Source organism: Aythya fuligula, chromosome 16, assembly GCF_009819795.1.
Source record: "Aythya fuligula isolate bAytFul2 chromosome 16, bAytFul2.pri, whole genome shotgun sequence".
Classification (NCBI taxonomy): domain Eukaryota; kingdom Metazoa; phylum Chordata; class Aves; order Anseriformes; family Anatidae; genus Aythya; species Aythya fuligula.
Window position 1 is genome coordinate 8,352,261 of NC_045574.1, and position 24,413 is coordinate 8,376,673.

Here is a 24,413-nt window from a genome sequence, read left to right on the forward strand (position 1 = left end):
GGAAAACTGAGCAAGAATCCTTCTCTGCCAAGCACAGCTGGGGCCATAAGTGCCTGCGTCTCAGATGCAGGAGCCCAAAAAAATGGGTTTCCAGCCTCTCATTCTCTTGGCTCAGGCACCCTCTAGTGGCTGCTGCAAAGCATTGACCTCCACAGCCGAGCGCTTCACCCCAGCTCCACCGTGTGCCAGAGTCATTGAATCATAAAGGTTGGAAAAGACCTTCAAGATCATCTGGTCCAACCATCACCCTACTTCCAATATCACCCACTAAACCCCACAACAGCCCTGTTGTTTCATGTAACCCCAAAGTCTCCTGCAGCTCCCCTCCTGCACATGCACCCGGTTTCTCAGCGGAAGGAGCCAGAACAGGCCGAGGGAAGAAACGCACAGAAGATGACGCACTCTCACGTGTTAACTTTTAACATTTCCCACATGTTCTGTACCCAAAGTCGTGCTCAAATGCATCAGCCAGCCTCACTGTTCCTGCTCCCAAAGGGCACTTGCTAGAACATTTCATCAACAGGGCCCCAAACTGTCAGCTTCTGTCTGCAGGACAGTAAACTCCTGAGAGCCTAGGTATTTCTGCCGGGGTAATATTAAATTAGGCAAACCTTAATGCCAGCATTTCTCAGGGTCTCCAGAGTGGGCCTGACATCCGCCTGCAGCTGATCCTCCACGCCGGTGAGACACAGCAGCTCCATCTCCATCTCCAGGCTCTCGATGACCGTGGCCACCTTCAGGGAGCGGTCATGCACACTCAGCTTCGCCTGCACGTAGCGTGCCTGAGGACAGAGCAGAGGTAGCCACAGCCACATGAACGGTCAGCTTGCATTTTTGTGCAACACAGGGGTTAGCCAGCATGAAGCCCCAAAACTATCTGCTGACTGTCATTCAGAGGTGTCACCTGTAATGGCCCATGAGCACAAGGTGCTGTTACAGAATGGGCCAGAAAATGTTTCAGGAAGTTTTTGTCACTCTGCCCCTATCCCATGCCAGCCAAGTGGCACGGCACACAGCGTGGCACACACACACACAAACCTGGGAACAATGCCATCACACCACAGGTCCAACCACTGCTTTTCTGACTAACACTTCTCCAAACGAGGACAGCAGAGAATCCTGAAGCTTCCCACCATCTCACTTCTGCATTTAACCAGTTTTACTTCACATTTTGCCTGCTTGGGGTACAGAAGTTAGCACCGTGTGCAGAGACCCATCTAACATACCCCACGCATGAAGCTTGTGTTTCCATGAAGCATGGCTGTGTTATATGTGGGATGTTTGTAGTTTCCCTGGATGCCAGAATGCAACAATGAAAATTAAAAGCCAACACATTGCCTCAAACAAACACAACTTGTCTAATGAATGATGGATATTTGCAGAATTTATAACCGTAGAAGATTAGAAGGCAGGATTCAGGAACTGTTTTGGAGAGTCCTGGACGGGATCCAGTTTCCTACATATCACTTTAAAAGGCACTTTGATTAAAAGAACAGCAAGACACTGAAAAATGGCAATTCTAACAGAAGGAGTACGGAGATGAGAGGCGGCATTATCATTAGAGGTCTGTGAGAATCACTTCAGTGATTATTTGTTTAAAAACAAAGAGAAAAAAAAAACAAACAAAGAACTTACTTCAAAGTCTTGATATTGCTCTTCTGTCAGAGACTTCTTGGCTACAACGAGAACCCTCAGGCCTTCCCTAGCCATGTTACCACACTGGAAAGAAGTATCACATTGTAAACCATAAACTGCATCTCAAGTAAGATGATTTATGCACAGCATTTCAGAGATTGCAATGCAAGATAGCAGGTTAAGAAAATAACCGTCCCATTTGAGCAACCCCAGCAGGTCTATAACATCTGATAAAGTGCATGATAAACTCGAGAGGAAAAAAGGAGATCTGCAATGGTTTGTAATCTATCCCAGTGATCAGAAACAAAACTGTCCCCTCTGCCATATCAACATGGCAAAAACAGCCCCATTGATTTCATTTTCTCCATTTCTAAGTAAAAGGACACAAACCTTTGATTTAAAGACTTGGAATCTTTGGCCACAAACTCTTTAAAATAAGACCAATCCATTATTTCTATGAACTCTGGGGTGTGGGGCTGAGGAATACCAGTAAATGATGCTACTGCTATGAACTCTGTGTCAACATTACTGCTAACCTGACAAACACATCCAAGTACAAATCTGCCAAATGGAGTTTTGAAATCAGACCTTTCAGTCTAAAATAAATCCAGACACAGGATCAAGCCCATGACAAATTAGGTGATCTTGAATAGCAACCCGTCTGGAGCAAAATCCATTTTATTTTTAGAAATTATTCTGCACTAAATATGCTGAACTTGCCACCTGACTTCCTTGTTACTGCTGAAGAAGTAACAAGGCTGAAGATTAACAGTGGATTGCCATAATGCATGATCTTTTGGCCTGCAGGTGTTTTAGCACTTGTGCCCATTTTGGCACACTGACAGCAGAAGCTTTGTCAGGTGTTGCCCTGGAAGGGGAAAAGCACTCTCGGGAGGAACCCTCAGGACCAAGAGAGACCTCCCCATACCTCTTCTTCCAGCCAGTCGTTGTACTGCACAATGCCAGCCATCACCACATCAGCGCCCTTCATATAGAAGGTGATCTCTCCTGTTGATTCATCCTGAAGTTGAGAAGCAGAAGAGTCAAAGTTGGGCCATTATTAGCACATTTGGAGTGGTCTCAGCAAGCTAAGTGATGAGGTTTTTTACACAACAGTCACAAAAATGTCTGTGCAGGGTCAGGCTGAAGGTCCATCTGGCCCAGCATCTTGTCTCAGGGCCAGAACGAGATGCCTATTCAATTACAGTTCAGTTACTTGCAGCAGGAATTTAGACAAGTATGATCAGCTTCTTAATCAGCAACATGTGATCCCCGTGCAGCCACTTCTCAATCCTAACAGCGTGTGCCTTTGGAGTAACCTCTAGCCCTCACCCTGAAAACCTGCTTCATACTTACCAGGAACAATAAAACAGATGCACAAAAATTAACAGAGTAAAAGTCACTTTAATTTACCCTGTTACATTATACAACATAAGCATAATTAAAGTTTATGCTTGCCGTGGAAAGGTTAGATTGCTGCTTGCCTTATCTGATAGAAGTAATTTGTAGGCTGCAAGCAAAGCATATTTACATTACCACAAATTAAAAAATCCCTTCTAACCAGGCAGATACCTAAGGAGGTCACAGCTATTAGTATTACAAGCTAATGGAAACCCTGGCAATTTCCTCAAAGGAGACAAAACAATGAGTAAGGAACAAACTGCTCTGTAAACGAAGATAGCCACCAGGGATAGGAAGAAAATAAACTTAACACGCAAGAGCAGAAAGTCTAGAAAGGTCTGGAAATAGACAGCCATGAACAAAGGGGAAGAAATACTTTAGGTAAAATGAGAAATTAAAGAAAAGCACAATGAACACTGCTTTGTTTTTACACTGTTTAATATAGGCGTCAATCTGTTCTGCCATTACAGAAACTCGTGGTGATGGCTCTCACACACGAGGAGTACAAGTCGATAGATTAAAAGCCTGACGTCTTGTGGCAAAACAGTTCACTTGCACAGCAGGGCAAAGCAGCACCTGATGCAGATACTAAAAACCCAAGGAAGAGAAATAAGTGACTTGGCTAGGGCAATTAAGAAGTGGCCAAGGATAATTAAGATACTCTACCAAAGACTTCTGCCAAGCTCAAAGAGCTTTGCAGGTAAGATTCTTATGATTAAGCCTAAGAATGTTTTTCAAAGCCCTGAAAGGTTTAGCCTTCACATACCGATACCCATACATCCCACCTCCCCCAAAGCAGAATACGTGCAACTACCAAAACAAACAAAATCTGCTTAAATAAAACATAACACTTTTGGCGCTGGCAAAAGGTAAGGGTTTATCTATTAAATTATTTGATTAAAAAGTGTCTAACAACATCTCTGTAGGAAACTGCATGAGGACTCTACTTCCCGTGCTGCAGAACCGGCTTAAGATAGTTTAGAGTTTTTGTCCAATATAAATACTGTATCAGCTATCTCCTTGCATTAGTCATTTCCTCTCACCGAGTTCAGTAGGAGGTTAGTGCGTTCTCATATTATGGTAAGATCACACTATAAATCTACACAAAGATTTGCCAGTTATATTGTTTTGGAGAAGCATCTTTTTCCACCGTGGTCTGATTCTGGCCACAGTTCAAAGGCTTCTTTCAATTCCAGATATGACAATAGCACTATCTTCACTTCGCAACAAAGACCATTCCACATGGGTAAGGGGAAAAAAGCAGAGAGAAAGAAGAATGGAAAATGTTGTGGTCAAACAAACAGGCCTCTTTTCAAGAAGATAAGTAAGTAAACAGTACTGTAAAGAGTGGCTGCTTTGTTAAAACGGGACTTCTTAGAACTGAAATAATCAGCTACAGAGATGACAGTTTGATCACATATAGAAGATACTGCAAAAATATCCCAAATGAGGCACATCTGCTACTTGTTTTCAATATTAACTACTATTTTATTTACTAAATGTTGTGTGTTGAAGGAGATCTTTTTATGAGAGCCAGAGAGGACTGGACCAGCAGGGGAGACGGGCGTCCCTGCCAAAGAGTTTGGTAACGGCATTGCTGAGCTTGATGCATGAATCACTTGCTGAAATTCTATACCCAGATTATGCTGGCAAGACAATCGCAGTGGCTCCTGCTAGCTGGAAAAATGGCATTTTCTAAGAATGGGCAATATCTGTATGGCTTAGCAGAAAATATTACCATCTTAATTCTACTCGCTGCATTCCTGAGTGTGGTTTCATTCTACAGCTGCTCTCTTCTCCCCTCCTGCACAATGCTTCTGGTGTCTTCTGGACTCTTTATGCTACTTTCTTCTGATCCTTAGACAAGTAGCACAGATTTAGAAGATCTGCTGAAGAGGTAACTAACCACCTTTGCAAGTTGTGTATCAAAACCAACATGACTGCCTATACCTGCATACATGCACATTCAATAAAAACATTTTATTTGACAGTTAGTGATTTTTAAACTGTTTTTAACGCAAATGTAAACCCTGATAGTATTTTGGAGTATACAGGAACATGCTAAGGTAACACTCAAGCAGCCAGCAGCTGCTACTCCAAACCTGGCTCCACACAGGGTGCATAGGAGGCTGTACAGTGACTTAGCAGCAGCTCACAGCTGCAAAATGAAGACACTTCGCTACCAAGCATGATGGAGGAGGCAGTGCGTACTTCTATTAGCAATACAAACCTGTCTTACAGGCTTGGGATCTGGGCCTGATATTGCTCCCACTGACCACAAGTGGGAGTTTTGCCATTTTCTTCAGCAGTACTACATTAAATACAGAAATGCACAATAGGAAACTTTTTCTTCCTAAATGGGAGGAATGTATCTCATGGTTGTTTTAAAAGGCACAAGCTTCAGATCACTGACTTGCATCTTGTCATTTTATCATACATAAAGGGGGGAAAAAAGATCTCCTTTCTACTTAGATACTTTTCTATTTTTTGTTAGATGAGAAAGCATTTCAGAGCATCCGTTTCTCTGCTGAGCACGCAATCACAATTTAAAAGAAGTGTTTTCTTGTTCTGATGGTTAGCCCACTTCTTAAACTTTTGATAAAACAGTTCCTCAAAAAAAAAAAAAAAAAAAGTACTTATCATAAGTAATGGTAGGGAAAGGTTTTTTATTCCTCCATCTTTTATTGCTCATCTTTTTCTTTTAGGACTCAAAAAGGTTGCCTGAAGGCACCACATCACTTTTACCATTAAAAAAAATAGTCCAGCTGAAGAAATTATGCTTGCTGTATTTAGAGGTACATATGCTATCCTTGCTGCAGCTATCATCCCATGCAGCAGGACACATTTGTGGGACTCTGTGTTCAAACACATTCAGTCAGGTCTCTAGACTCACAGATTTAACACACTGATTACTTTGTACAAGCTCAGCCTATCAGCCCATTTCAACCAGCATTCCTGCCCTCAGGCATGTTTTAATATTCCAAAGCCTGGAACAACTTGAAATACGTATTTATGCCGCTGTACTGAGGCCTGCAATCCAGCACTTAAAAGCAGTTCCTTGAGTAACGGGAGACCCAGGTCCAAAATACTCAGGTGGAATAATGCAAATACAGCCATTTGCGTGAGCTTTAATGAATTTCAATCTGTATGAAACACAGATTGTCATGCATGGGTTTGCAAAAGCTATTGTGTGCACGTTACAGTTCTATCTTTATAACCAATATTGCTGTTACTGAGAGATTTCAAGTTCTCCGTGACATTATTCCTCCATGATGTTGTTTCTGACAGAGGCTGTGTTCTGCCAGACAGCCAGAGAAGTTCATATTTGTGAAGCCTCCAAACGTTAGCCAATGAAGCAGACCAAATAAATCTGCTGTGGAAGCGGCTCACATACACTACCCTGGTCCCAGCTGCTTCTAATGACAACAAGGACTATTCCACCCACTGTTTTATAACTTAAAATACGAGACAGAAGATAATCTTACACTCTCTTTCCAGATACCCCCAAATAACTATGCAGCAACCTAGTTTTAGCACAAAGCAAAAGGAGGCAAGGATCAACCTTACCCATTCTCCCCACCCTAAATAACAAGGCTGCAGATCCTATGCAATGATACAGCAAATCATATCTTGCCCTGGATTATAGGTTTCCGATTCGTGTTTTAAATTCCTGGCACCAATTATATGTCTGTACTTTCAGTAAAAAAAATAACAGCAATGTTTTAATTATCTCCAAAAGAAATATTCAAACTGCTTCACCTTGTTTGCTTTGCAGGAAAATGGAAGTGCCTTGCTTCAGCTGGATTGATTTATTTTTCTAACATTGATTTCCTAGCAGTATCTGGAAAACTAATGATGATAATGGTGATAACTCGTTTCTACTGTTTTTAAAACATCCATGCTTTCTTATTCTTTCTTTTTCAAGGTAATTAACTTCTGGAAGTGTGATCTTCTATTGCATTTGCAGACAGAATCACAAAGGTACATGCACAATTTCAGCTGGGCACATATTTAGCCTGTGCAGTGCCTGCCCCTGCTGATAAAATTATCTGCATGTACAGATGTACCCTTTTACCTTAACTCAGCTATTTTTGAACTCTGCTCATGATACAACACTCTCAGCACGGCTTTGAGATGTTAAACAGCTCAGAAAGACCTCCACCATTCTCTGCAGCTACAGCAAGTGCCCTCTCCAGCAGTCTTGTACTTCCACAATGTCTGACAGAGTTTCAGCACCTGGCAGAGATCAGGGCAGTACCACACTACCACTACCAATCTGCTGAAGTTGTTTGCTGTGGCATCAGTCCACAATCCCCTCACTCCTTCTCAGTTGTTGCTGTCTCTATCTCCCCCTGTTGTACCACCACAACTGCTGTGGAGACCGAGCACAAGCTGGACCCACGGCTGAAATCCAGGACAGAAATTAAAAACATGAGCAGGAAGGAGAAGCCAGAGGCAGACGGAGCCATGGAGGACACACGCACACAGTGCCTGAAGCTTCAGCTTACTCCTCCCTTTTCCTGTCAGCTTGAATGAGGGACTAAAGTTCAAAAATTGAAGATGAAGGAAAGGATACATCACCAAACTAACCCAGCAGCGAGATGCTATTAGCTCAAAACACAGAACCAGTTTATAGCCTGAGGAAGTACACCACTCCTGAGAGCAAATGTTTTGTACCTTCCACATTATATTCGCAGGAGAATCACAGACAGAAGCGTGTAACTGAAGCCACTCACCCGGACGATTATCCCCATGCGCTTGCTCTCATAAGTGAAGGGGAAGATCTGGAGGATGGTGAAGTTCAGGATGTGGCCGCCTGGTGTCCTCAGCTGCATGGAGGACTGGTCTCTGCCCACCAGCGTTAAGCCCACGCTCTCGGTCCACTGCACCAGGGCCACCTGAGAGGAAAGGCACAGCAGGTTGTAATCTGCTCTGAAACTTATGCTGTATCATGAATTAAAACTGTTCACGGAGGCAGAAAGGGAAATGCCAGCCCAGGCCTAGCACCCTAACCATGGTTGTGGGTCTGGCATTTAAGTGGAGCCCAAGCTTTCCAGAAAAACTGGTGGGCTGTGGATCATCAGGCTGCTGAAATCTCCACCTAATGTTAATGATACATTTTTTACACAGGTGCTCTGGTACAGCTGGATATAACGGGCTTTTCCTGACACTGAGCATTCACTAAGAGTAATTCTGTGGTTTGGGCAGGCCAGCTCCTGAATCAGCTGCAAAGCCTTCCTAGGCCCTTAGCAGGAGGTGGCCGCTGGCTCCCTGCCTCTGGCTGCAGTGTCCAGAAGGAAAACATACAGCAAATGGAGGCACCGGTACCCTCTGCCCAGCTCCAGGGCACCCAAACCTCTGTAGGGGCCCATTAGTAAAATCTATTTACAAACACCTAACTTGTTGAATGTGCTGTTTCAAAACTTGCTGTTTATGAAATCAAGAATTCAAAGTGATGCTTTCACCCTGGATTTACAGTATCAAAGCCTGAATTGCTAACGCAGAGATCATTAAAAATTCACATGGAAAAACAAAGGAAAACAAGCTCCCTGTTGTACTCGGTTTGGTAGTTACAGTTCATCAGCAATTTGCAATCTCTGTACTGAGCAGCAAAACAGCTGAAGGCTGGCTCGCAGGCACTTTTTAGCAGAGCTCCTCTGCCCCACACATTAAAACAAACAAATTAATAATAATAATTAAAAAAAAAAACCTGATTTTTCAACACACAGAAGTACTCAGTTGAGCTTATACAACTATCATTTTGACTGCCGCTTTCCGTATTTGAGGACCTGCAACATTGCTTTCCTTATAAGCATTCACTAAATTACAACCAAGTCACAACAGAAGACCAAAGACTTCATTTTGCTCCCCAAGCGCTGCCCCCGTCTCCCCACCTCAGCTGACATAGCCACCTAGGAATGATCCTGCTGAGATACAGGCATTTCGCTCTACAAGCTGTCCTGGCAGTAACGGATGGGAGCAGCAGCTGACATAAGCCCATATATCACGTGCCTCCAGGAAGGATCAAGGGATACTTTCCCCAAACAAATACAAAATACTAGAAGTATTTTACAGTGACGTTCTCAAGAATGTGAGAATGTGCGGCACATGGTTGCTGCTGACTTGAAGGTTAATTACTTCTTGGGCATTTCAGGTTCTGCTTTTACTGCCTATTCCCACAAATACCTTACATAAAAGTGAGATTTATTTTGGGAAATCACATACACTAGAATACAGATAGAAATGAAATCTATAAATACTTGCGTCGACTCAAGGTTTTACTAGGAAAGTTGATACAATTGGTCTAATCAGACAATCTTTTATATCTCGGCTCCCTTTCATCCACAATTAGGTTTAAAAAACAACCTAAAATAAATCCTTTTCTTTCTTAAGGTAGTCTTAAATCATCAGATGAAAAAAAAAAAAATTAGCTGAGTTGGCTTTGTCTTTAAAGGCCTTTAAATCAATATTTGTTTTAATACTAGCAAGTTTTTGCAGGCTTATTCACAAAGGTTACAACAAATCAAAGGACCTTTCAAGATTCTTTTTCAAAAGTTTCTTCAAGACATCCTTAGTGCATTAAAGGATGCAGTTGGATAATCCTCCTAACTACCTCCCAGAGCAGAGATTGAGCTCAGGTTTCTAATACTCTGGTTAATAATGATTGAGAATTTTTCACAGTGAGATGTTAACACAAGGACCTGCTTGGTGTACATAGCACTAGATGCTCATCTGCCCGTGTTGGTGAGCTGCAAATGTCTGAAGACATAAAGCTCTGCTCCCACCTCAGGCTGTTAAAGCATCTCCATTGCTACTTTCTTCCACAGATTCCTCCTTCCCTGCCAGCATCTCACTTCAATTCTATGTCAGGAAGCATTCAAACCTCCTGGAAGAAAAGCCCAGCGCACAGTAGCAACTGAAGAGCAGCAGAGGATACCTGCTATGCTGCACACATCATACTGCAAACTAACTGCATTTCATTGTGTGCCACCACTCATTTCGGATGGCCCTGAGACCACAAAAAGGCATGTCGGCAGAAGGGGAAGAGTAATGAAGGAAATCCCCCCCCTCCCTTGCTGCTGAGCCCAGGAGCACTACTTCTTTCAGCCCTCAATGGCCCTCCAGGTGAAGCCCATTCAGCACGGGGAAGTGGGGCTGACCCCTTTTAACTTGCCACCTCCCAGCCTCTGCAGTGCTTCGCGAATTACCAGAGAGGAAAAGTGATATCATTTTGAAGTGTTCCCATCAGAGCCACTGCAAGCACTGAAATTACCGTCCCCATTCACCACAAAGCACAACGTGCTCAGCCCTGAACACTGCAGGATGACACCAAGGACAACAGGCCACCAGTTCTCCTGCAGGGCCGGGGCATCTGGCCAGGCAACGTGCTTCCAGAGTGGCATGGGCCAGAAAAACTTTACTCCGCACCCCATAAATCGCTAACTGGAAGGCTCCTGGTCACAGCAAAAAGATGCGAAACATGGAAGATGCAAAGATACGTTGACAGCTTTAACCAGCATGGAAACCACTCATACATCTTTTCATGAGCCCATGCTGACTGATGAGGAGAAGTCAGCAAGGTTCCTGAGAGCTCTCTGGGAGTTCGTAGCTCTGTCCTGGCCAAGTCAGACAAAGATCCGCGCATTACAGAGCAGAGCAGCTACGGGAGCCCGCCGTACCATCCCCTCAACTTTGCTCTTTCTGACAATTAAATTACCCAAGCCACCACCGAAGTGGATATCGACTAATAAATTTCATTCCAAAGGGACAAATTGATCCTTCTGTGCTATGAGTTGCTCTACAAACGTCCCATTTAGGGTTGCCTAGGCACACAGACAACAGGCAGAAACCCATTGATTGGAGCACCCTTTCATGTCCTGGCAGCTGTGGTGGGCTGTCAGGGTTAAAGACTGTTTGCCCAGGAATCCCAGGCACTCTTATCTCTGATCAGATTATATCTATTTCATTTCCCCTGTTAGTTACTGTATGGCTACAACTGACACGCTTGCAGAGCCCCAAGGCTGTAACTGATACCTGAATAAAGATACTTCAAGTCTTCTAAATAGCAGTGTGCACAGGAAACAAATTTAGGAAATCCTGCTTTCTGTTACAGGAAATGAATCCTATGCCAACTGGTAGAAATTACCCTTGCTGTTAAAGTAAAGAGAATACAAGTTTTTGTACTCATTTCATAAACTGACCTTCCCTGCCATGGTAATATTTTATTGATATAGAATTTCAAAGGCTGGCTTTAACAGGAGTCCAAAGCCATTCCCCTACAGGGAATGTTATTTAACAGCATCACTCTCTTCTCAAGGACTTGACTTGTGCTGATCCTGCATATTGTAGCATCTAGTATGACATACACAGAGCACGTCTAAACAATATTTGTATATTTAAGACTTACAGACGAGATTTCCTCAATGCAGCAAAGCATATCTGATTTCTGAACCCACTGTAATTCTCTACTTAAAACACCACAAGAAAGAAAAAAGAACTTAAACAATAATGTTGGTAGGATTAGTTATCATGCTACAGTAAAATAAACAAACAAACAATAATCCCTTAGGTATTTGAGACAAATTGCTCCATAAATATTTTAAAGACAGAATAATATAAAGCAAAAAAAGGAAAAGAAAAATCACTGACTTCACTATATACCACAGCACACATGTAAATAAACAGAGGATTGCACAAAAATAGCCAGTAAATGCTTTAGGGGAAAAAAGGAAAGAAAAAACTTAAATACAGATCACAAAAATTACCATCTGGAAATCATTCAGATCTCATTTCAATCCAAAGGCAGTTGCTTTCTGTAAAGCTGCCTTCATGGGGGAAAGCAACACATTAGAGGAGAAAAGCAGGTAAGCAAAACACAAGACTTGGGTCATGGTGTGGGATCTGCTCACCAGCTCAAAGCAGGGAGGGGTAAGCATTTGTTGTCACTGTAGGCATACCAACGGAGTGGGGGGAAAAAAAAGCAAAGATAGTGGTTTTGCATAATACAGAGAAGACCACATTCTATGAAATTAATGAATTGCATGCTTGGGTAGAAGAACACCACAAAGAATATTCTGAATGGCACAAAATGTGGAGCCTAACTCTGTATGCCAGTCTTTCAGTAATACATGCACTACAATCTCAGAAACCTGTCCATTTGAAGATTTTTACCTATACATTGATTTTTATGCAAACAATTTCTCATCTTTAACTATAAGGAAAGCTACTTTCTCTTCTGATGTCAAGGGTGAGAAGTTTATTTCCAGAGGGAATTTTGTTTTATTTGAGGCAATACATGGAAGAATCCTCCAAATGTAGTCCAATGGCCAATAGGACCTCAGTAGGATATTATGAAAAGTTTAAAACTTCTGTCTTTCAATGGCATAAACCAAATGTACAAGTTAATAGATAAATTGTTTTAGCATAGTTGCACTCAAGAAGATGCATCACAATAATCATACTATTTTTTCAAATATTGCAGAGTATGGCAGAGAGCACTGTATCATCCATTATGTACTCAGTCTGCTCTGTAGAGTGCCCAGTAAGAGTCTCCATCAATCCTCTGCAAATTTCCCCTCTGCTGTACCACTACACATAGCCCAGGCTGGACTAGGTGCTGATGGAGAAATGGCACAGCACAGATTTGCTCCAAGACCAACTCTGCTTCACTTTGGTTATCCTGCAGAGCTAACTCAGGCTCCAGGTCTGTCCCATCTGCACGGCAAGGGATGCCTCCCGGGTAAGACATGAGACCCAGCAAGACTTCCAACTTTGAACTCTGTCTGGAAGTTTGAACACACTGCCAATGAGGGACAAGCTGGCTGATGAGAGTGGTCCAACCACCTTCCACAAGTTCCCAAGACACCATTGCCAATAATTTGCTAAGCGTTGTCAGAGGAACTTAAAATACTGACCTACAAAATACATCCTGGACAAATCACGAGTGCAGAAACATGAACCAAACTCCGCAAACTGACCTCATCAGGACTAGAGGCCTGGTACACCCTGCAGGAGTCCTCGTAGTGTCTTTCGGCTTCAGCCTGGTCTGTCACCCCATTGGACTCATACACCGGCGTCACGTTGTGGCACAGCGCAATTGCCTTCACGGCCTCATGCACTCGGCTGCTCATGGTTTTACGCACCTTGGTGGCTAAGGTAAGGCCTTTCACAGCAGGTGGGTCCTGAGATTGCTTTAAAAAAAAAAAAAAAAAAAAAAAGAATAAAGAATAAAGTCTTATTGGAGAGAAAAAGATTCAAACTGAAACTTTACTTCAGTGAAGAGTATATATGTACTATAGTAGTTTTGCAGACTCTTCTGTCCCTTGGAATGAGATGTGCTCACTGTACTCTAACTCTGACCAGGAATACACTAATTCAATTTATGTATCACAATTAGTGGTGGAGGAAGGTGCCCACAAAAAATTCACCTAAATTTTTAGAATGGTACGTGGAGTAAATGGGCCATAGTTGCAGATGTATCAAACACCAATGGATGCAAGATCAAAGTCAGAAGACTTGATGAAACCACTCTTTGCTCCACAAAAGACCAATGGCTCTGAAAGTTTTGCCTCAGCTAGGTTTCATGTGTGAGAGCATATAATTGCTGAAAACAGAAAACAGATGACTTGTATGGACCTAGAAAATCTTAATTACATTCATTTAATTTTTAATACTATTTTTAGTATCAGAATGGGACTCTTCAGATAATTGCACAATTACTAAATTATCCTGGTTGAAGAGGGGACACACAGTGATCTAGTTTCCTGGTCTGTTAACCTTTAGTGTCAAGAGGACAAAAGTTTCGCTTCCAGGTCAAAGGGCACAACGTGGTAAAAATAAGAGCACAGAATAAGAACTACAGTTCAAAATGAATCATTGCCTGCAAATGCTTCTCATTATAAGAAATCTGACTTTGTAATGATAAACGTTTTATGAGACACGTCCTTTACCAGTGTAATTCCACATGCTACTTTCCACATTCTAGTGATTAGGACACACAAGATTTTCAAATTTACTGTTGCAGCTCATCAGCACTGTTGCAACAGGCTTTAAACAAACCAAACAATAGCAAACCCTCAGCTCAAGTACATTTAGATTGATGTACAACTATTCACATACTGGACTACTCACAGTCATCACAACATTCTTAACAAATATTGAATAGTTTGGCAAATAATTAACCAGTAGTCAAGTTTTCTCTGGAGATTGAATACAAAATGATGGCAAATAAATCTGAAGTCTGTTTTTGTTTTTTTTTATTACATTTTTGTTGTTGTTGTTGTTGTTTGTTTTGTATTTAGCAAAAAATGTACAGTTCAGTCATTTAAGGGTCTCAACAACAAGAGAAGAAGCAGATGCTATTAAGGGCTGTGAAAGCAGAGGAGGGAAAGAGAGAGATGGCTACAGGAGTTAAAAGCTACCTGAGACACATGTCAGTGAAAAAGATAATTGCTCAAAATACCAAGTATTTAGCAATCATAATATGCATGGTTAAAAGGATACAGTAGCCTGACAGTCTGCCCAGAAAAAAAGTTAGGCCACCAGACAGATTACTGAGGTCAAGGAAAAATGCTGTATATCTTTACCACCTTGAACAAAATCAAAAAATAAAAATCCTATTTATGGTAGTGCCCTTTTCCAGGCAAGAATGTTGGCTTCATGTTTCAGTTTGTTGGGTTACAGAAAGTGCACTTGAGTCTAAAATCTCTAGAACGAAACAAGAACAATGTGACATGAAAAATCCAGTTCACAGGTACCTTGAAAACCACTTCTGTGGTTTCTGTAGGAACGAAGCAATACCACAACTATTGAGAAATGAAAATGCTTGAGACACAATGCAGGACTAGCAACCCATCACTAACCTCCACAGATTGCATCTGTTGAATCACATTTTACAAAAGAAAATTCAGTTGTCATTAAGTCACAAAAAAGTTAGAAATAACTGCAGTTGCAAAACCAGCTATTAGCAGAAAATGAAAAATAATGCTTCCATGATTACATTATTAACGACAATTCTTAAATCTTAAATAAGTACTGCTCAGAGGGGTGGCTGGAACACCAGCTGTTGACAGCTGATCCCTCCCCAGCCAACGGTATTACAATCTTTTTAAGTAAAAGTTCATCTATAAGAAAGAACAGCATGCATCTATATGAAATTTCAGCTGATAAGTGTCCACTGTAACATGCTAAGGAAATACAGCTTGCTGATCCAGACAGATCTCATGGCACTATCTGGTTATCAGGTAAAACTGAAATAAATTCTAATAAGTTATTCTTAAAATAATTCTGAAATAAATTCTAAGAATAAATTTAATTATTTCAGAATAAATTCTTTATTCTGAAATTAATTCTAAGAATTTATTCTTAGAATTTCATCCAAAGATGAAGACTTCTTGGATGCTCACTCATCCAGTTACACTGAAAGAGGAATGCACGGGAAAGATTTCCAAACCAAGATTTTCCTGTTCTATGCTTTATATCTTGACTTTCCTGTCTTCTTTAGCTATAGCTATTTCTCAAAGCACACATCAGTTATGTGCCACATGAGACTTCTAGAAGCCACTGGTGCACTGTTGAAAGAATCCCACTTTCACCATTTTCTTTTTTAACCACCTGGCCTAGAGCAGCAGCAATGGCCCACTGTTCTCTGTTACTGCTTATTGAATACTGATGGCTCCTCTTCCTTTACACAGCCTTTCAAACAGCAACTTAATCCACTATCCATCACCCTATCAATTTTCCCGTGAAGCAAATGGTGTGGCTGCTGTAAGTGGTAAATGTCTAAATAAAAGTATGCTATCTTATGATCAGACCTCAGTAACAAGACACAGGCACCTATGTGTGCTTACACTTACAGGCCCATGCAAGTGCTGTGGCAATTGGACTTAGAAAACTGGTGGATGTGAAATAACCAAAAAATGTAGCATGCAATCAGGCTAATATGTTTGGATTAAGCACCCAATGGTCTTCAGACTTCTCCAAAAAAATAACATTTAATAGGCAGGTCCCTGACATGTTAATTCACCGTTAGCCCAGCAATCTGGAAAACTTTAACAAAGAGTTAAAAAATCCAATTTAATTTTACCTGGGTGTATATACTGAATATGTGGCTCTGCACTTCATCCATGGAGTCCAGGCCATAAGCCACCGTGCCCAGATGAAGTCTCTTGAAGACCATCTCATTCTGCGTAAGCGTTCCTGTAACAGAAGCAGCACCAACATGGAACATGAACCAACGTGTCTATCCCCAGGGCACGTTCTTGTCCTTGCTGTATCCCAACTCCAAGAGGAAATGGTCCAGAAGCTGAGTCAGTCACTTCACAAGGCTCTCAGCACAGACTGAGACCAAAGGTGATGGTATTAAAAATCTCAGGGCACAATCTCCTGGGAAGTTGTGGTGCACATCACTGTCCCAGTAAGAAATAATGAGATCATTCACCCAAAACTTGATGCCAGAAAGAGTGGCAGCTGTAGCTCTGGTCCTGCTGGAACCAAAGAAAATTTCTGGGAACACCTTCAACAGAACCAGGAGTTTATGTCAGACAAAGCTTTTTTTTTTTTTTTTTTTTTTTTTACAGATTAGTCCTTTGTAATCAACTTAACTGTAAAAAGTGAGGATAGCAGCAGGCAGACTGATCGTATGTTTCTGCCCAAATGTGTAACTTATCTTCATCCAGCTTTAAAAATTAACTCTAAAAGTTGATTTTAAGTCTAACCTCTACTTTTGGTTTAATATCACACTTGAACCATTTTTTCAAGTAGCATAGTACTCGTGTCCTCTCTTATTTATGACATGTTCAGAACAACAACAAAAATTCAAAAAATATTTTAAACTGATGAAATCATATTGTCAAAGTGGCAGAAAGTGCGTATTTCTCCCAACCCAAAGAAATCCTACATTATGATCGGTGGCTAGTCAAAAACATAACAAAAAAGAACAACTCAACCACAACTCAAAACTGTATTTTCTACATAGATACCTGTTTTGTCTGTGAGCAAATAGGATATCCTCCCCAGCTGCTCAGGTATAGTGCTGGATCGAACCACAGTCCCAGGGATTTTGGAATCTCTGCGGATCACCCAGCTATAGACAATTTTCCCCATGTCCAGATTCACACGCAAACTATGCAGGAGGAATGGGAAAAAGAAAAAGGAAGTGTATCTGCATTAAAACTTTGGAAAAAATCACTGTGAATTGTGACAATGCAATAGAAGGCCAGGCCTTCCATACTGAGCTTGAGCAGCCAAAGAGGGAATTTAGGGAGAAGTATATTCAAAATGAGTGGTTGGGTGGCAGATGGGGAGAACTGCGCACTGCTGCAGTGGTACTGTGATTCAAAAGGATATATGACAAAATTACATTGAGGACAGATAATTTGAGAGGATGATGGACTCAGACGCATAAGGACAGTGTGATTGATAAGCAGACAGCAGGTTAAAAATGGAAGTGAAACAAATCCCTGACCTACACTGGAAATAACAATCTGCTTATTAATATAGCACAATTAAATATTAAAATTTCAGCCCCTTTTTAAAGGCAGTTGGATCCTATTATGCTACATGCTATATAAATCTCTCTCCTCTATTTTTGCTCTTATCAGAGTAACCAGGCAGCCTGAACACAGAAACAGGTGCCTTAAATGACTAATCTGCAGCCTAAATTAGAGAGCACAGACAGCAAACAGGCTAAAACACTAAACAAATTCAGCAGAAACAACAAAACAACTTTTAACAGTAATTCGATTTCTATTTCTAAATTTATTTAGTTGTCAAATGAGGAACACACATGACTTTACATGACTGTTCACATCAGAAGTGTGGAGGAGGATGCAGAGGAAGCAGTATCTTGCTGGAAGAACTAGCAATTGACTCACCTAATAGGAATAATGTTTGAGAACAGGAGGAGAAATCTTATGATCTGAAGATACCAACGGCCAGCAAAATGCTGAAGGGCCACCATGACAAGCGAGACCACGACAAGAGCCCCAAACAGGATCTTCGTAAGACAGTTCACTTCCAAATCAAAGAGACCGATCTAAAGAATGAAATTGAGACATTTCAATCACACTAGCGAAGGTGTTAGTTCAATTTAGTATTCACAAAGAGAATGAGCTGCTATATCCAACGAGCTGTCTCTCAACAGTCATTAACTTTTTTCACATAAAACACTACAAACATATTTAAATTTATAAACGATACTGTTCCAGCTTACTAAATAAGAGCTCCATCCTTTGGAAGCTGAGGAGTGCATGAAGAGGTGTGAAAGACTCATGCTGTCAAAAGCTGCAGACTATATAAATATCCCCACACCTTGTCTTAACTTTGCTATAATGTAAAAAATGCAGCAAAATCAGCCTTCCCATTCTGTCTGGGTCTATTTTATTATAACCATAGAAAATAGAAGTGTTACCATTGTCAAAAAGTGAGCAGATACTTGTAGTTAGGATCAAAAAAATAAAATATGTCTCTGATAATGGTAACTATCTAAATCATAGGTTGGAAGATATAAATCATTTGTAGGATGTTGTTCCTACAGTCTGTACACATAGCCTTTGGATTTATATATATATTTTTTTTAATTATAAATTTCTGCCCCCTTTTATTGTAAGATAATAATTAGTTATTATCCTTACCCTACCTTACTTCTTGGGTTTGAAGTATTCATCACACTTCGCAATTCCCTTCCAGTGTAGAGGACAACTCCCACAACAGTACCTGAACAAAACATGCATTAGCCTAAGAAAAACAATCTCCACTTGTTTTATCTGCAAAATGCTTGTTAAATACAGAGGCTTGGCAGTTGAAATGGACTTTTAGCAGGTTAATTTCTAACGCAATAACAATCAGACTAGAAAGGCCAGTACTTGAAATATAAAATCCATGAAAACAGATGCTGAACTGAAGACATCCTACTAGAAGTCAGCAAGTCTTCAACCACACTGCCCTTATGGTTGGGCTTGTTCCAGCTGGGTTGGACAGACTGCAGCAACTAAAGAGCATGGAAAGAGAAATCAAGAGTTTTGCTCTCTTGGCTCCTCAGTAACCCCTTCTGATGTAAGCTGTTGTTTCTCAATATCAATAAAAGCTGCTGAGGAAGGAGGATTTCTTGTGTTTTCTCCCACTATTTTGAACCTCACTCAGGTGCTAAGTTTGCCTTACTTCAGATAGTGGTCCTCCACTGTAAGCGCATCTAAATTAGTGCTCTGGACTGTAGTTGTTCTTTATTGGTGCAGTCTTCCACAATCTTTTGGTAATTTTATCTTTAAGGTAATTCTATCTGTAAAAGCTTTTAAAAATCTACGTTTTAGTTTAAATTAAGTATTTGTTTAATAGCAGAAAGGCAAATCATACCAACTCCCACCTTACTGCAACAGATGGAGCTGCTGGGAGCCCATCTATGTATTTTAATGCTATGTCCCACAGTTTCTAAAGAGCTCTCTTTTCTTCCTGCAGAAATACAATACAGTTTAGTACCATAAACCACTGTTTTTCTACAGGTTTCTCTTAAAGCCTTTGCAAAAAGCCATCAAGAAAAAGCTAGCTACAGTCAAGAGTTTAAAAGCTGCTATTGTGCTATTGCCAAAGTCAAAGTTTCTAGCAGAAAATTTTAGGAGTCTATAAAAATGGATAAAAACAACAGTGGGGAAACAAAAAAAAGAAGCACTGTTGTTCTGTTGTTAATACATTGCCATTTTATACTCCACTATTCCCCTGCTCCCATTAGCAACAGAAGTTTTAGCAAGCTGCAAGTGAATTATTATCAAATAAGAATAATTCAAAAGAGGTGGTTTCTAAAAATGCTGGGAAACATTCCTTTGGAAAAAAAAAAAAAAAAAAAAAACAACAACAACAAAAAAAACAGCACAACAAGAAGTCACTGGAACCAGATGGCAGGAGGTGGTAAGATCATCACAATTCAAATCAGCAGATGGCACAGCTACTCCAAATCAACTGCAGTCAGAGTCAGACCCGCTCCTACTACAGCAGCAGATGGAGAAAGTCACATAGCTCTGCTTTATCTTACAAGCAAAGGCTGCCCCAGTGAGATGGCATCACTATGACTTGACAGCTTTTGCTTACAGAAGAAGAAAAATGATATCCACACTTTCTCCAAACCAATAGGTTTTCCTTACAGAAATGACCTCCACCACGCTATTTATTATTGCCACAGGAAAAACACAACTGAATTTAAATTGATCAAGTCAGCTGAAATAAGGGGAGAAACCTACCAGGGCTAGAAAACAGCTTGAAGACATGCTGGTATGTGTATAAATAGTGTTTCTAATCATTTTATGGCTATCCAAAACAGACTTCATTGTACAAACCAGCTGAAATTACAAGAACATCTGCAAACATTATTCTTACTAGCTGAACTCCAAAAGATATCTATCTACAAATAACTTTGTTCATACTCAGAAAGGAGGGTTAGATTTCACCCTCAGCAGGCTGGCTGGGAGCTTGGCTCAGGGCAGGACAGCATCTCCCTCCCATCAGCTGCACTGCTCGTGGCAGCACACACATGCGCTATGCTCAGCTGTGGCATCAGCACAAAAGCTTCCAAGGAAGAGGTAAGAAAGTCCATGTGGGAAAGGGGGCTGCAGGAAAAATTGCCATTCAAGTCAGAATCACAAGGAAAGTGGCTTTCCTTTCAAATGTATTTGTTCCAAAGCAGGATGGACTGAGGCTCATGAGTTAAGCAGCCTGTTCGGTATGTGAAACTTCCAGTCCCAATGCATCTGAGTGGTTTTACACTCAGAAGGGAGGAAGGCAGGTTACCTACTGCATAACAATTACTCATCCCTAAATATAATTTACTTGACTAAATAACACTTGGCCAACTAGATTTTTATGACCCTTTGGTCACATCCTGTGACAATACTGAGATGTGTTTCAACTAGGAGTCTAGGTAGGGGTAGATAGAAACATACAGGTATAAAATCTATTTATTATATTCTGGTTTTAAAAAAGAGCAAATCAAAATCTTTTCGATGCTTCATGAAGCCTTTTGAAGTTCCTTCTCATTGTTATTAATTCCATATACACCTTGGTACAGCACTCTTAAGTCCCTCCATTCAACAGCTTCAAATCCAGCACTGCGTTACAGAATTTCACTCTTCTCCAGCTACTGTCCTGTAAATCTTGCAGGCATGCTAGGCAGGAGAAGAGCAAGGCTTTTACTTTGACAGGCCTCTGCAAGAGAGCATTGATTAATCTCAGGCCTTGTGAGCGTATTGTATACATATACAAAAATGTGTCAAAGATTTTATTTTTTTCTTTTTAAAAATACGTAAGACAAACTCAATGGAAGCAGTTACCTGGAAATCTTTCATCTTAGCTTCTGTTACCAGAATCTATTTGACACCATTTCTGTTACAGATTAGGATGTCAATGCAGAGAGCAATTAAGTGCTATTCTGGTCCTAGATGCTAAAGAAGTGCCCAAAGGCCACTCCAATTCTTTCTCATCTAGGAATGTCCAAGAGGCAATTAGACGTCAGTCTTGCTCCCCAGAGGTGTTAGGACAAGTGGGAAACCTCACTCTGACTGCTAATTTCTCCAACTGACAGAGATTATTCCATTACAAAAAGACCTTTAAAAATTGTTAACATATTCCCTTAAAAAAAAAAAAAAAAAAAAAAAAGACACATGCCTCCATCTTACCTGATGCAATCACTGTGCTGGCCCATAGAGTGTTTTCTATGCTTAAACTTTCATTCACGGAAGGGTCACTGTCCTCCTACAACAAAAATAAAAAAATGTCAGTAATTGAAAAGACTATTGGATGACAGAGTTACACAGGGGTGTTTGGAGAGGGATGCTGGGGGAATTGATAGAGAGCTCCTAGATAAGATGGAGGATTTTCAAAAACAGTTAAACCTATGTCTAGGTTAAAAACCAACTTGATTTTAGTGGAGAAAGGAAGGGGTGGAAAAAAAAATCTATTAAGAAACATGTTCCTGCTGAAGGACCCTGGGAATCAGAAATGAGAAAGGGATTTGTCAGGAGCTCACCAGGGACTACAGGGAAATGTATTCCTCACTTGGTCCATGCAGATTAATAGCATTTTGCCTTCTGCTGTGAGATCTCACTGAGATCCAATTTGGACTGCTCAGTGATGCCTGGAAACTTGTCTGATGCATGCCAGAGAACAGTTTCAAGAAAATCTGATTCCTCTTAGGCACCAAAAGACTAATTCTATGGGACTGTACTTTTGCATAAGAAAGTAAATTAATATATGCCCAGGGTTTATACAACATATATACAACCTCACTAAGCCACTCAAACTTCTAATCCATACTACCGCCATTAATCAGATTAAACCATGCCTCAAAGTTAAAAAACTTACAATTTTGAACTGAAATACTAGCAAACAACTTCTAAAAGCTGTAACTGTCTCCCATTTGTTACAAAAACATTTGTCCTCTGAAAATTCCCCAAGGGTACTAGATGTATTTCTTAATGTTTTCATAATCCCAGTGAGAGGGGAGGGGAGGAGAGAGGGAAAAAAACAAAAACACCACAACCTTTTGCCTCAAATAGGCACCACATCTTCAAGTCAAAAGATAGATATTCTCTGATATTTCACAGAGAGTTTGAGCCACTGCCCTCTGAGGGCAGATATAACTAAGTTCACACAGGTTGCATGCAACAACTGAAGGCAAAAGAAAAAAACAATTGACTCACAATTAAGACTGATCTATCTAAGAACCTCTGCTTTTTCACCAGTAAACAATTTTAACCCTGCAGTGATTGTGGTGGTCCAGATTTCATTCTGAACACCATGCATGTGTAACTACCAATCTTAGTCCAAATGTTCAGACCTAATACTTTAAGAGTAAGAACCCTAATCTTAAACAGTCTATTATGTTGTTTCCAAGTCAAAGCTTCAATAAGCATATTTTTATGTCAGATTTATTACATGTATTTTATGGAGGGTGCAAAAACAAAAACACAGAAAGGGTACAAGGAATGACAAGACTTCACCACTTCTCCAAAAAAAGTCTGGCATCCTGTGATTCAGCAGGTTTGCACAGAAAACACTACATACATTATTTCAAGCATATCTAAGTAGGACTTACCCTTGTGAAGGTCCCCACAAAATTATGTATATCAATATTGGGCTCTTCTGCATATACATAGGATCGGATTTGCAGTAGGTCCTAAAAACAGACATGTTTTAGCAGGCAGTTAGATAACCACATTTTAATAATGTACCAATGTTTCTAAAAAAATACTTTGAGCAAGAGTTACTTAATCAAGTTAAGATAATAATTAAATTATACTCCTTACTTGAGTTCAACTGAGAGAAAATACAACTGTTATACCAGCTTTACTGAAAAGTACTTATCCGAGAGTATTTATTGCAATGATAACAAAGGCTCCTGGGAACTACTTAGTTGTTGGTGCCCCATACAAGCAATTTCAGCCTGAATAATGAAGCTAGCCTAAAACACTTACTACTATTTATCAAAAAAAGATTTGGATTACTTTTCCAAGGCAACCAAGGAACATCCTACCACTAGGTATTTAGTTTGAGATGCTAGTGTCACTGGGAACAGTTCTATGGTGACAAGGAGATATGCCAGTTCTGAAAAGAACATTCACTGCTGACTCCTACACTCATGAACTATTCACTCCATGGAGAGAATGTTTCTCTTCAAAGCCTTAGTATAAAATAAACTTCTTGTACTTTTTACAGACAGAACATCAATAAAACAGGTACACAGATTCCCCCCCCCCTTTTTTTTTTCAACACAAACTTCTTTAACTACAGAGTAGTCAGAGTAAACCACTTTAGCTAGAGAGTAGTTTAGTTAGGGAACAGAATGTTTAATGGAGGTTGTACACTCATTTCAAATCATGCAGTGGAGCATCCATAGTGACAATTCCGCCTTTTTTGATGGAGAGTAATGAAAGCTTTATTTCTGAATCCATTTCATTAAATCGGATGACTTGTGTCTCAGTATACTGCACTCCAGTGAATGAAAGGGGGACTTTAAGAAGAACAAGGATACGTATGCCGCAGTAAGACCTACCCTGTAGTAAGTTACTGCAATGGTGTCTGGAAAGGAAAAAGAAAACAGGAGCACCCTGCCATGAGTCACCTGCTGCTGCAAAGCCACTCCCTAGCTGCCAGCCCCAGCACCCTTCTGTCCATGCAGCTTTGCAGTGACAGCTGCGTGGCACCCAGACACCCTGCTTCACCTTACCTGACATCTTGCCTGCAGCTCAGGAAGAGCTGGTTTACCCTTAGTTTCAGTACCAGACACTCTTTACTGCCAGAGCTAACCTGGAACATGCACTGAGCCCTGTGCAAAGGAATGCTAAATTAACCCGCTTCTCGAAGCAGCCCATTAACTGAAGCACCTGAACACTTTG

At 40.7% G+C, this 24,413-nt stretch overlaps 1 protein-coding gene across 1 annotated transcript in view; it reads right to left on the minus strand.

The window, feature by feature from the left end:
- The window catches only part of ATP9A (ATPase phospholipid transporting 9A (putative)), a 61,268-nt gene that overhangs the window by 15,533 nt on the left and 21,322 nt on the right, over nucleotides 1-24,413 (minus strand). The window contains exons 8-18 of the mRNA XM_032198674.1: nucleotides 23,114-23,194; nucleotides 21,696-21,771; nucleotides 18,674-18,750; nucleotides 17,910-18,070; nucleotides 17,016-17,158; nucleotides 16,121-16,233; nucleotides 13,014-13,226; nucleotides 7,773-7,934; nucleotides 2,564-2,656; nucleotides 1,636-1,719; nucleotides 612-782 (exon numbers count right to left, since the gene is read on the minus strand). Of these exons, the coding sequence (XP_032054565.1) occupies nucleotides 612-782; nucleotides 1,636-1,719; nucleotides 2,564-2,656; nucleotides 7,773-7,934; nucleotides 13,014-13,226; nucleotides 16,121-16,233; nucleotides 17,016-17,158; nucleotides 17,910-18,070; nucleotides 18,674-18,750; nucleotides 21,696-21,771; nucleotides 23,114-23,194 (1,374 nt within the window). The remainder of the gene's footprint in view (nucleotides 1-611; nucleotides 783-1,635; nucleotides 1,720-2,563; nucleotides 2,657-7,772; nucleotides 7,935-13,013; nucleotides 13,227-16,120; nucleotides 16,234-17,015; nucleotides 17,159-17,909; nucleotides 18,071-18,673; nucleotides 18,751-21,695; nucleotides 21,772-23,113; nucleotides 23,195-24,413) is intronic.